Genomic DNA, 13,698 nt, shown 5'->3' with positions numbered 1-13,698 from the left:
TATTGTATGTTCGTTCAATTTTGGGCGTCTGGCGTTACATGGATCTGTAGCATCCGGGACGCGGATGACGTCACCGACGACACGCAAGCGTGCAAAAGGCCACAAAACAAACTGAACGCCAACATATATTAAATCATTATGTTGAATAATATTGATGACCGCACTAATCCCTAATGGTAACTTATCGAGATTTGTTGACATTTTCTTTAAACAAGATTAGATTACCGCATCGTATGTTTGTAGCCAAGTTAAAAGTATTTATCTTCTAAGAAAGTATTTGTTTAAATTCTTGTAATGATTAATGAATCAGACGTGAGAAAAACCACGTCTCGGAAAGTGAATCATTAGGTCAGTATGCGGTTCACTGACCATGATCAACTATTTGGCAACATTGATAGGAACGGCGATGTCGTTTGGAGCACGTCACACAAAATAAATACAAGACTTGTTTACGTACCACCAATATACAATTGTTTTGAACAATTTTTACAGGGTTTAACTCTATATTTTATACAATTACCGTATTTTTTTAAGACTGCGGAGGAGGTTAAATTTAAGTTTTCTAGTTAAAAAAAAATAGTTCGTTCGTCTATTCTACGTGCCATTCATGTCGACCTCCAACATTTAGATTTATATTACTGACCTTAATATAATAACTAAATTAATATACGAAATACGAATACAATACATAGTACACATAATGCTCATTAGATTCCTAGAAGTTTATGATACGTTCGTGCATTTTCTAAACTTTAAATTCAAATGATAACAAAGTAATGGTAATGTCGACATTTATTATTGAAACGTGCAATTTTTTACAGCAAAAGCAATCTAAGTATTTTTAAACAAACTGCTTGTTTTAAAACACATTTATAAAACTTTTGATATAGGATTAGTTAGCGAACGTCGTACGCGATTATACAAGATCGTCCGCAATTATAAATTAAAGTTTTCTGTAAATGTCGAGTTCTGCACAGCTAACAGTTAGGAGTGATATTTAAGTATTCAAAGTTACTGCGCCCCAGTGTGACATTATTTCAGCCGGTTAGTGATACGATGTATCTTTTTATTTATTATTATTTTTCCCTAATGATAGTACCTACAAATTTCTTATACCCAAAAACATGCGATATTTTTTTTATCTCTTGTTATAAACAGTCTGTTTCCCAACTTAGAAATTAGCATTGTCTTAACAGACTATTGACGAACTAAATTATATGAATTGATACCTTAACCTTCAGCAAGATACAATTATTTTCTACACAGATATGTTACATCCAGTTACGTTATCTTCAAAATGTAAAATGCTTGTTGACAAGTCGTAGATATCAGATAGGCAGATAACAAGCAATCGACCGATGAGTTTCTATGTATTGTATTTACAGATATCTAAACAATAATATTGATTAAGTTTGATATGAATTGATAACATTGTATTTAATAAGCGTACAGCGGCAACTACAAAACACCAATCATTGGTTTCGCAACAGTAATTTTCCAAGACATGAGAAACATTCATAAATATTTTGGTTTCTAAAGACATATTAATACAAACCCCAGGTATATCGGAACCGTGTTATATAAATCAAAGTGCCTACATATAATATTGATTTTTGTATTATTGAAATTACGAAACGCACTGCACCGTAAACTAAAACGTTATTAAAATTGAGGTATTAATACTATAATGTTTAATTCCAGATATACAGAAAATAATATAAAACTGTAAATATTAAATTGTTCTAGTCTAGCAGGTCTAGTAATACTTAATGTTGGTATATTTTATAGCTTTTATAGTCCCCATATACCTATCACATGATCGCGTGAGAGTTTATACAGCGATCGTAGTTATTACATAATAGATAGTGTTATAGCCATAATTAAGGCTTTCACATTTTCTATGAAATCACCCTTATAATGAATTATTACTGCATACTTATTAACTCGTAACTATTCTTCAACTTGCAAGAAAATGTACTTGGGTAATTAATCTACGTACAATAATATAATTCTTATAACTATATATATATTCTTAGGTAATAGGATTAGTGTTAATCATTTACTTGTTTTTTCTACAAAATTTGAATGTATATCCTATCCTTACCAACGTGTGGTACAACATATTTTTGATAAAAATGGTTAATAGCTGTGTGTGTGTAATTTGCAATTTTCATAAGGTTATATTACTTTTTCAATTATCTATAGGCCCAAATTAGATTTTTCTTTCAAAATCTCTGTAGTGCCCCAATGAGTCGCACCATTACAACATATACGCATATCCAAACGTAAAGCGTCTTTCAAAGCTTGCCATATTTCGAGGATATTTTCTGATAGCCAATGTTTGTTGAAGTTTACCAACTTGAATAATGGTATTTACGTGGGAATCTATGCTTACTTTGAACAATCTATTTATGTCCGTTAATGGGAAACACGAAGAAATACTTATGGCACTCGAAGGGCGATTACGAAACTATAATTTGTGCGCGATGAATATTTTTATACAATCTATAACTGTTTATCGAACGTATTGTGGTATACTTACTTCATTTGTTTGACTATAGTACTTTTGCCTGATTCACCAGCACCTGTAAACAAAAACACAAATTAGCGATCGTGAACTAGACTAATTTTATAGTAACACAATTAATCTTAATACATTACAAATAATTGCCTATGTAAAGTAAGGCGACCAACATAAAAAAGCTGCTTTTCTTCAAGGCGGACTTTCGCCAAACCACGCAATAAAACACGCGATGATATAAAAACATTTAATTACCGCCTAAATGTAAACTGTTTCAGTCCACATTATGCACGTCTCGATGGACGACTCGAAATAGCATGGAAAAATAAATTACATCGTTCACTGTATACTGTACGTGGACGCACGTAGGGTTTACCGCGTTAATCGATAAAACTCTCGTGCTCGCAGCTCTGCGCAAACTTAACATTATCCGAAAAGAAACTTCTGTTTTGACTACGTTGTTAAAAATATTCGACCCCTTCGTAAACATGAATACGCTTCTACCTCGGTCAATTCATTATAGAAGTCCCACACCGGTTTTCCCCAAAGGGGTGGCAAGGTAAACTGTTATGAACCCCATCAGCATTAATTCACCTATGGCATTAAGTACCTTGAAATAGGGGAGCGTAGTCTATTGCCATCTACCTGGAAATTCCCTGTTTCAGCCGCCATTGGGATTTTCCTAACAGAAAAACCCCGTGCTTATAGTAATTTTGTATTCCATGACCCAGGAATATAGAATTAGTCGCTAATGAGGGGTGAATTTGTCAAGCTTAACTTGTAACTTGAAAGGTATACTTAACAGAGGAAATAATTAATGCGCTGTTGTATTGAGTAGGTTGTTCAAAGCAAACTACAATTTGTTATTTAAATATTTTCCGTGCAAGCTAATCAAACGAAAGTTATAAAATAGTTATATAAGAGTAATTATTACAGACAATATTTGTTTACTGTAACATGCTTCGCACGTAGATATTAATTGGCTAATAAAGTGACGAAATTACGTGGGTGTAGCAAAACGGAGCCGGTCAAATATAGGTTCTAAGTATCATGACCCCAGTTGGCTCTAATTGGCTCGCCAGCGCGAATGGCCGATCTCTGACCCTCCCGATACACACGTTATCACTACAAGTGCACTCCTGATTTCTACATTACAACTCGTATCATTCATGCAACTAGTCTACCTATGAATGTCTAGACATAATTATAGCATGTTACACTATAGGTTGTGACGCCAGATGCTAAGACAATAGAATCGTGCGTCAAAATAAAAGGTATCACATATTTTAAATCCGCATTCGAACAACTTTCACAATAAAGTCGGCGGTAATCGCGTGCCAAGAAAGTATTCCCACGAACACCTAATGTAATGACTTTTGATACAGCATCACTTTTCATTATTTACTTAAATTGTGAACGCTGAGAATTTGGAACATCACACTACTTATTAAGATCAAATGAAATAAATAAAGAACATTAATCGTCGGTATAGTCGTCATAGACACTGTTTTATGTAATGTTGTACATATTTAACAATAAGTTTTGATTTTATTGTTTCAGATAAACAGTAGCGTAGATATAAAAGTTTTTGCATGAACTTGGCATAACGTTTTATCGTGGCATAAACCTCGATAAAAACATAATGTATCGAAGTTCTGTATCGATGGTGTAAAGGGTGAGTCGTCGCTTCTGTACCTTTTTGCGCTATCATCACGATAACATCGGGCGTCGCGTGTTCGAAACGTCTGATAAAGTACCTGTCTATAATGTCCGCTTTATCGCGTCTTCAACGTTAACCTGACAATATTCGCGAATAGACAAATAATCTTCTTGACATAAGACCACGAACTTGCGATTACTAAGCTTCATAATATTGAATATAACGACTGTTACTAAGCTTTAACGTAATACCTGCCTTCAGACGCAGTCGGGTCAGTCAGTAAATAATCGCTAATTGGATAACACGACTATTTAGCATCAATGCCTACCGACCGCCACCGAAGTTAATAAATCAAATTAAGGTATCTTATCGAATTATAGCTATATCTTTTAATAACACTGATATTGACCGATTACGGAGCAATAGAATGTTATAATTGACCTCTTTACATGGCGCGATTAGAATCCAAATACCTAAACAGATATTTTTAGTATTAGATAATGTCATATAATTCTTTCTTGCGTCCTAATTATTCTCATTTGATCATACATGTGATTTTAAAGTAATAATTTAAAATATGCGTTCGTATAATATATTGTCTTAAATTAAACGAATCTTTGCAAACTGCTACTGGATAAAGTAAGGTGTTAGTATGTAAGACACCATGATCTATTGTAATTTATGGACTTTTTCGTATACGGTCCACATTAAGTATTGTGGGGAGTGGTTCATTAAAGCAAAACGCCATTCATGGCCAGGTATGCACGCAGCGGTAGCCACGACGGTGAGCCGTGACACCTCAATTAACTTCTACTACTGCCTCTTATAGGGACATCGCATTTGTGGAAGCGTGACAGCGCATTACACCTCATATAACGGCGTCTCTCTCTATTTTAAAGCTGGGGGTATGTCTTCTGGGTTGTCACACAAGATGCCTAGGTCTAGTTGACACACTTGTCACATATAATTGGTCACCTCATACCTAGTATTATATGATTGCAAAATATTATTTTTCTTGTTCCGGTTACAGTTACTATTGAACAAAAATGAGTGAAAATAATTTCAAACATTCAGTCAGGAGTCTGTTTTTGCTCAGAGTAGTAAAAATATCTAGGTTTAGGTTCCTTTGATTTCACTATCCGAATTCCATAGTTTAAAATGACATTAAATACCTATTACAATTTCCTTTGTCATGAAAACCCAATTATAGATGGGATATTTTTTTTTAATGGAGTAGGTCTGTTCTTCATGTTGTAGTTTACTTTGATTAAGAGGCAATGTAATACAACTGCAATACACAGTGGTACCACTAATATTACAACTTGATATTCTGCAGAGAAAGTGATGAATATTTCAGAAGATACTATTATTATAAATTAATGTGAAAAAAAATATATTTTTTATAAGTACATTTGTAAACAATGATAATATTGAGGTTTAAAATTTGAAACAAAAAGTAAAAATAGAATGCTAATTATAATTCCTTTAATTACCTCATTAAAATCAAGTGAACATATGTAATTACAATTTAAAAACAAAATATGTTTAACATTCCTATAGCCAACTTCACAGCAATGGCAGACACCAGAAAAACACAGTGGTGATTCACCTATGTATGAAGTGACTAAGTAATTATGTCTGAATGGCATTTGTAATTCTCTAGAGTAGGTTAGAGCCAGATAGAGCGAAAATTAATGGAATCATTGCCACAATTAAAAAAGAACTATTATGGTATTGAAAAAAAAAACTGTATAACACATCAGCTTATAACTGTATCAAACTGGATAGAGAATGATTTATCAATGTTTCAAAAATAAACTTTAATTGAATCAATTTAAGTGGAAATGAACAAAAAGAATATCAGGGTTAATGAGTAAATAGTAACAGATGCTATGCCATCTGTGACAAATCACTTCTGGCACCATTTGGTGTCAATGCACTCACTTTTATCAGTGCCAAGATCAAGGCAAATATGCTGAGATCATTATTTAAAACAGAATATTGATTGAGAATTAAAATAATTTTGTGTTTTTACATCAACAGTTATATGTTAAAATGATCTAAATTAAATATGTAAGTTCTTAAAATGATGAGCAGAGAGTACTTGTGTTTGTGTTATATAATAGGGCCCTAAGTTCTAAAGGGCTCTATGTGTTCTGAAAGGAGTACCGGAGAGCAGCTTGTTGTTTTTTTTTATACAAGTTTTATACAAGTAATCAATTATAGCAAACACTGTCTGAAATAGTAGATGTAGCTTATAGATGTCATGTATATTGTGTATATTAGTACAGAGTTACATCTGGCAAGTTTTAGTGAAGTTTCCTCAACCAATTGTATTTAAATGTAAATAAGTATTGTGCCATTTATCGTTGGACATGAATGACATTGTTACACTGTTATATTGGCAACCGTTCAAAACCCTGTCAACAGGTTCTGTTTATAGTGATTAAAATTCTTTAAATACTAGTTGATTGTTTATAGACATTACATGTGGTTTTCTACGATTTGTATACAAAGGAAGTTTTGATTTTAAGATTTTAGATACCATCTCACTAAGTATTGTTGAGTTGAATACATATGTTATATTCTTTTAAAATGTTATTTGTGCACACAATTTGCTTTGTTGCTTCTTTTGACTTCCTTTTGTGCTTTATCAGAAGAGATATCTTATCAAGGGCATCTGTGTTAACTGTAGAATGGAATTACAGAATAATGGCACCTCCTTGGCAGGAACCTAAAAAACATCACTCACTTTTTGATGACATAATGAAGTATGCATGATGTATCATTAGGAATATTGTGTATAGACATAGGTAGCTAAATTTATTTTCATAGTAACCAGTACTTTTATTAGCTTGCATTCTTTGTAAAGATGAATTATAGCTTGTATGTTATAAAAAGTCAATGATAACAATTAGATCTCTGGCAAGTGTTTATTTAACAGTGATAAGAAATATTTTTAGACATTTTCAGAAATTGGTCTTGTGAGATGGATTGAAAATATCTTATCAATCCTATTAGATTTTTAAAATAATGTTATGCTACAATATTCTGTAAGATAAGCAAGTGCCTATGTTAGTAATATTGTTTCGAAATTCGATAAGGAAAACTCGTGAAATAAATATGACATTGGTACAGAAATCAGCCATGATTAGCATAGAAATCACTACCAATCGAAATAAATGTAATACAAATAGGAACTTTCATTTGCGCACGGAACTACCTATCGCACATACCGGCATAATGATTAGTTCCAAGTGAAAGCAACAAATTATTCTACTACTTGTTCAAACCGAGCAACAAGCGTACATAATATCACATGATGCTCGTTGGGACGCCGCTATTATGGACACCATGAAAATCGACGTCGTCGCAGGGAACGCCAAATTCTATGCAACAGCCCCGAAACATGGGTGCGGCCTCGGATCGCGACCAAATAAATCAAGCTACACTGTACCTAATAACAGCAATTTGATATCTTTGGAGGCCTGGATTCCATCCTCCTTCAAGTTCCTCTCGATCTGTCTGCTGCGAGCAGCCGCCGCACGCTCCTCGGCCGACTGGGCGCACCCCATGTCGGCAGCTGTCCCTGTTCCTTGGCCGCCGGCCGCCCCGACCCCTGAGCCGGGCGCGCTCTCACCGCTCCCTCTGCATGCGCTCCACACGCGTCCTGCCGCTCCGGCTCGACCGGAGCCACCCTACACAACGTTAGCACCCAACACAGTAACCTAACAGTACCACTTATCACTGTTCGTACAACTCCCAAACACACAATCTTTGGATATCCAACCACGGATCGATATTTAACAGGGATTTATACTGCACCGAACACTAAAATTGAGGAACGACAACGCAAACTTTAATTGATTTTACAAATCCGTTTAAATACGAGATAATGGCGGCCGGATGACAAGCACCAACTCCGCTCCGTGACAGCGACCGCGCCCCGCTCGACTGACGTTCGGGTGCGTTCGGAAATCTTCGTTCGGACTCGCTCACACATGCGTGAAGGCACATTCATACACGAAAGAGAACAAGAGCAATGCGCTAAAATCAAAGATTTGTCAAAGACAATTATATGTTTTTTTCAGCTGAAAAATGTAGAGGCGCTAAATTTAAATAAAGATCGTTAAGATTTTTAATTATATTTTTTAATGTTACGAGAAAAACATATTCCAAATTGAAAAATCAGTTATGTGTTTTAGTTTTCGGCATTTCTGTTTTTATGCTTATAAATGTCTACATGAGAAAGTAACTATTCGAGCTGAATTTCCTGTTTTATTAAACTCTCACTTCGATCAAATATTACTTCTGTACAGCCGACCTAGCATACGATATATTGTTTATTTATAAAAAAAAAATGGCAATATGTTTTTGCGATGCAATAAATTATAATTATTTTCGTAACCTGTGATACGCACGTAACGTCCTGTAGATCTTAAATTACGAAGATGAGTCCTTAGGCTACGAGAGGTATACCAGCTATATAATTTCAGAAATATTATGGTTTTATTTACGTTAACTTTTAGATTCATTAGACTGTTGCATATCCGCGATTTATGGTTTCTGCCCATGTTCAATTAATCACTTGACAATATAATATTGCCGTAAAATCATACAAGCCCTATTCATCCCCTTACATTCAAAGAAAATATAATCGTCCTTTTGAAAGTTTGCAATACAAATCCGTAATATTTATTAAAATATATTTTAGACTAAGTAAAATTACTTCTAATAATCTAGTTTCAATACATTACAAGTTAAGGTAACTTTTTACAGATTTAGTACTAATGAGTAGTAAAAAGTTCATGTAATACCAATAAATCGGACTTTTGCATGGATACATAAACTTCCATGACAAGAATATAAAGAAGTAAAGCGCCTATAATAATGCACTTGTAGCCACTTAGATTAGATAGGTAGGTTCTAGTTAAGCTTATTTATGGACATGAAGCAAAACTGTTGCACATTTTGCGTGCTAGTATTTTGCCGTTGCCCGAATGGTATTTCTGTATGGATGCTAATCTATTTTTTCATGTCTACAATTGAGAAACCTAGTGTTGCGTTATTACATAGCATAGCAAGTAAGTTGGTACGCTTGTTACATGCTGAAGTTTTTGTTTTTCTTGTGTAAATATTGTTTCCTGAACAAATCATGTATTAATAGTAACATTGCCTACGTTAAGGTATAAAGTGTGAAGGTATATATTGTAACAATAATACGTTCTGCGGTTCTTTGTGTCACCTACACTCGACAGATGATCTGCCATGTACGGTTAAATGTAAAGTATACAAGTCATAATAAGGACTTTTGGCAATATTTTGAGCATCTGTGTACCTAAATATGCGACTGATTATTGCTCATTACCTTCCAATTACATAATTATGTGAATATTGTTACTTATTTTATGGCTACGAAACCGAAGATTAACCACTCTTGGTCAACAATCAACTAAATAAAGTAGGTATAGATAGGAAACAGGCATCTTAATATTATGATGGTTCTGAAAGCATCAAACAAGCATAATGCATTTAACTACATTCCTGAAACGGAGATTGCCGGCTTGGAAGTCAATAGAGCTCCATTAGAGGTGCGCGCGCATCTGCTAAATAGACAGAGATAGAGGAAAGCTCCATTACCAAGGAGTAGCAGCTTAATGTCCTTAGCGGCCTGGATGCCATCCTCCTTGAGGTTCTTCTCGATCTGCTTGCTACGCGCGATGGCGGCGCGCTCCTCGGCGGACGAGGCGCAGCCCATGGCGATGGCGCGCACGGCCTGGCTCGCTACGCGCGGCAGCGCCGTGCCCCTCGCATGCTCGCGGCCCGTCGTCGCGCGCACGTAGCGCCGCGCACGCGCGAGCGAGCGCACGCGTGCCTCGGGACCAGCGGGACCACGCGACCACCACGAGACCGGGACCGCGGCCGGCCTGACGATGCGAGCGCGGAGGCAGGGGCGAGACTCGCTACTGACCGGTCGAGGTGGCGCCGCGGCGTGGGCCCGCGAACGAATGACGGATAGCGCAGGCCTGGAGCGGCGCGCGCACTGCGCAGGCTCGCCCGCCTCCGCGCCGGCCGCCGGCCGCGCCGCGAGCTGCCCGCCCGCGCCCAAGCCTCCCTCACATACTAATTACACCCTACGTCAGACCTACGCGGCGCCTACACTTACTCAATATGCTCGGACAGTTAGTCATGAGAAAATACCTTTTTTCCATATCTCTTCGGTACTAAATACTGACCTAAATAGCAGATATACAAGATTATCGAAAACTAAACTCTTTCATGGGCTAGGTGAGCGATTATTTAATTTTTGTCGCCATTTTCAGACCTTAGTTGGACATTAGGTAGTGGGGCCTCTTTTTCGAACAAATACAAATAGCAATATTTTATTCTCTTACGTTGAATTTGAAAAAAAGCGTTAAAGTCCGGTAAAGTAAATTAAAAATCATTAAGCTTTTGTGATAGACTACCAATTGTTACGCCTATCATATAGGTACTAGGTGTCCATGCTTATAATTGTCGTCAATAATAGCGTCAATATAGTCACTAAGTAGCGGCCTAGTCGCGTTGGTGATTCAGAATTATTTATAGGTACATCATAATGTGAAAGTTAACTGTTTAAACTAATTTGCATAACTAACAAAGTGCCAATAATTTTAGAACTGCTTACTAGTAAACGATATATCTTCAATAGTAGTTCAAACTTAGTTCAAAGAATGTAATATTTTTTCGGAATACGATTTTTTTTCTTGTATTTCGTAAAATCCTTTTTTTTTGACACAAGACTTCTCAGTGTTTTTTTATGACTAGTTAAGTATTCATACTTTCATACGAAGGGATCTTCGAGCCAAACTTAGTTTAATATAAAAGAGTTTGCTGCTATCGACCTGGAAGACCTATCGTTCAATGACAATAATATTGTCATAAAAGTTCCCTTATCCAAACATGAACTACAGTTAGCCAATAATCGATTATCGGTTCTAAGACCAATACTTACCACAATTACTAAGCAACGTTGTAACTCGATTTCTCGTGAACATGCTAAGTAATAATAGCTTTTTAAATAAATTATCCACTTCCTAAGAACTTTGCTTCCACAAAGTTGCTTCGTAAATGGTAGACTATTTAAAGAAGGTAATTGTTTCATTTGTATTTCATAGACGGGGTAGAGGCATTATTTTATACCTGCCTACTCACATAGAACAGTTAGGTAGGAAACAGTGGCGTCGATACGTTTTTTAACCAGCGGCAGCTCATGAAGGAAGGGGTAGGGGTGGCCCCTTCCTCTTTCATTTTTTATAAATGAAATCTCTGTCCCCAAGAACCCGTGGCATATTGCCGTCCTACCACGGCTACCACCCAAATGGTAATCTCAATGGTAGTACCGTTCAAAAACGACAATAAAAAAAAAACAACTTTTTGTCGACATAAACTTTTTATAAACTTAAACTAATACAACGACAATAAATTAAATATATAGGGAGCCATCAGCTGGTCCTAAATGGTGAATTCCGATGAGTAAGGCATCTACAAGGGTCCATACTCCGAGGCCGCCAAAGCTGAAGAGTTTGCCGATGCCTTCTTGCCAGTGGCCGAGGTAGAAGCGGTCTGCGCCGAAGCCGCCGAGTGTGAGCGCGAGAATGACGGCTGTGCCCCAACGAGTGCCGGCCGTCCATGAACATCGGATCTTCTTTAAGAACCGGCGCTTGCCCAAACAAATGACGTCGTCGGATACCGTGCAATTCGTCCTGAAAGTCAATGAAAAATTATAGCATATTCGAACATTAGTACAACCGAAAGTTTTTTTAAATAGGAATATTTTGTAAGTTGGAACTAGTGTTATTTATGGCTTATCAGGATCAGGGCTGTTTGTGTGAAAGAAGGCATGAGATGGACTATCATTTCATGTTTTAATGGCGAGGTTGACCAGATTTGTACCCATTTACTGGTTCTCACAGAAGGCAAAGACGTGAGTGTGGGCTTTATGCTGTTTTCTACTTGAACTTAGATTTTTATTATTTATTATTTATTTATTTTATTTATTTAATGGACACTAATCTGCCAACCTCAGCTTAAGTTTCATCATTGGCCAATCCATATATGTAGGTATACCCCCACACATCTTTAGTAGCCTGACTGCCAGAATAGATAAATGGTTAAGATTACAATGAAAAACCTACTGTAAGCTAAGTTTTTGGTTGATCCATGAATGCTTGTTCTGAGCCTGGGTGTCATTGTACATGTTATTTGACTGTATGTGAAAATCCCCCACAACACAACAATTAAATACCTTAGTGTGGTAGTTGTTTAAAAAAATACTTACAAGTAATATTTTAATGGTGAAGCCAGTGAGTTGCAGTTTGCTTTTTGTTCACAACGGTGTTCCCATTTTTCAGTCTGGTAACAAAATCTGCACATGGCTGTTCTGTTGAATGTTTTGGTGCCCTGAAGTTAGTTTTTAAATTGGATATTAAAGATCTAATAAGTAAATCACATACATAACTTTGTAGATTACAGTAATTTATCAAGAAAATTACATTTTATTTATTTGATACTCACATTGCACACAATTTTAGGTTTTACAGTGCAGGAGTAGTTGTAGAAGCCTCCATATCGACAATCAATACTCCTATCACAGCTGATGCAAGGATACTGCAAGGAAGAACACTCAGATATGTCCTGGTCAGCTGAAGGGCAGCTCTTTAGGTACTCCTCATTCTCACTGAAGCTCACGCCCTTGTCTGAGGAGTCATCCTTGATTTTGTTTTCTTTGCTCTGTATGTCCATGTTGTTGTTTGCTGTAACATGATTTTTTACTAAGACTTGGTTGTGTTGTAAATATATTTGAAAATTTAAGGTATAAGGGAGTTCTATACACAGTGGGATTGAGGCTCGTATGCATAAATAAATGTTATTGACTTAAATGTTAATTAATATGTTATTGACTTCGTTCACTAATTTTATTAATGTTACTGCTACTAGCAATTAAAAATGGTCAACTTAATGAAAATGTTTCGCTAGATTTCTTATGAATACTTCTTTAATAACTGTGCTTAAGTAAGTACAAGCTGTTTTAATGAACAATATTGATAGTTTTCATAATAAAAAATAAACAGTATGTGCACTTACCCATATCCGTTACGTGAATTGTGTTGAATATAACTAAAAGAACTAAAACTAAACAGTCTCTAATGGATATCCTTAACGGCAGAGTTCTAGGCATTTTGGAAATGATTACTTTAAACCATTTTATTATTAATAAGTCTTCTCACTTGCAAAATAAATGTAACTCGTCAAAACAATAACCATCGTAGGTGACAGATGACACTGACAGCAATTGAGGAATTAAGACAGCTATAGAGAATAGACGTAGTGAGACAAGGATGGGCGAAAATATGCTTAAAGTAGACATGTACTTGGAACGCACTGCGTCAATACTCTGTAGCCTATAGACAAGTCGATTGAACTTTTTATTTACAATTGAAATGGGAACCCAGTATTACGCTGTTTGATTTTGATT

General features: G+C 36.0%; 2 protein-coding genes across 5 annotated transcripts in view; both read right to left on the bottom strand.

The window, feature by feature from the left end:
* LOC113494761 (guanine nucleotide-binding protein G(o) subunit alpha) overlaps positions 1-10,027 on the bottom strand; it is a 32,988-nt gene extending 22,961 nt beyond the window's left edge. Inside the window, exons 1-2 of one of the 4 annotated variants that reach the window (XM_026873225.1) lie at positions 9,822-10,027; positions 2,543-2,585 (exon numbers count right to left, since the gene is read on the bottom strand). In XM_026873225.1, the coding sequence (XP_026729026.1) occupies positions 2,543-2,585; positions 9,822-9,939 (161 nt within the window). In that variant the 5' untranslated portion in view covers positions 9,940-10,027. Of the gene's footprint in view, positions 1-2,542; positions 2,586-7,638; positions 8,147-9,821 lie in introns of those variants that run through there. The other 3 variants (XM_026873241.1, XM_026873216.1, XM_026873234.1) reach the window with 3 other exon arrangements.
* A 1,555-nt stretch (positions 10,028-11,582) lies between these two features.
* LOC113494745 (TM2 domain-containing protein almondex) lies at positions 11,583-13,509 on the bottom strand. Its single transcript, XM_026873192.1, has 4 exons — positions 13,308-13,509; positions 12,738-12,976; positions 12,502-12,623; positions 11,583-11,926 (listed from the first exon to the last, which is right to left on the bottom strand). The coding sequence occupies exons 1-4, from the start codon at positions 13,399-13,401 to the stop codon at positions 11,647-11,649; spliced, it is 735 nt and encodes a 244-aa protein (XP_026728993.1). The 5' UTR covers positions 13,402-13,509; the 3' UTR covers positions 11,583-11,646.
* Positions 13,510-13,698: the final 189 nt, after the last annotated feature.

Source organism: Trichoplusia ni, chromosome 1 (genome assembly GCF_003590095.1).
Source record: "Trichoplusia ni isolate ovarian cell line Hi5 chromosome 1, tn1, whole genome shotgun sequence".
Taxonomy (NCBI): domain Eukaryota; kingdom Metazoa; phylum Arthropoda; class Insecta; order Lepidoptera; family Noctuidae; genus Trichoplusia; species Trichoplusia ni.
The sequence above is the reverse complement of the archived record's forward strand: the minus strand, read 5'-3'. Positions and strand labels throughout refer to the sequence as shown.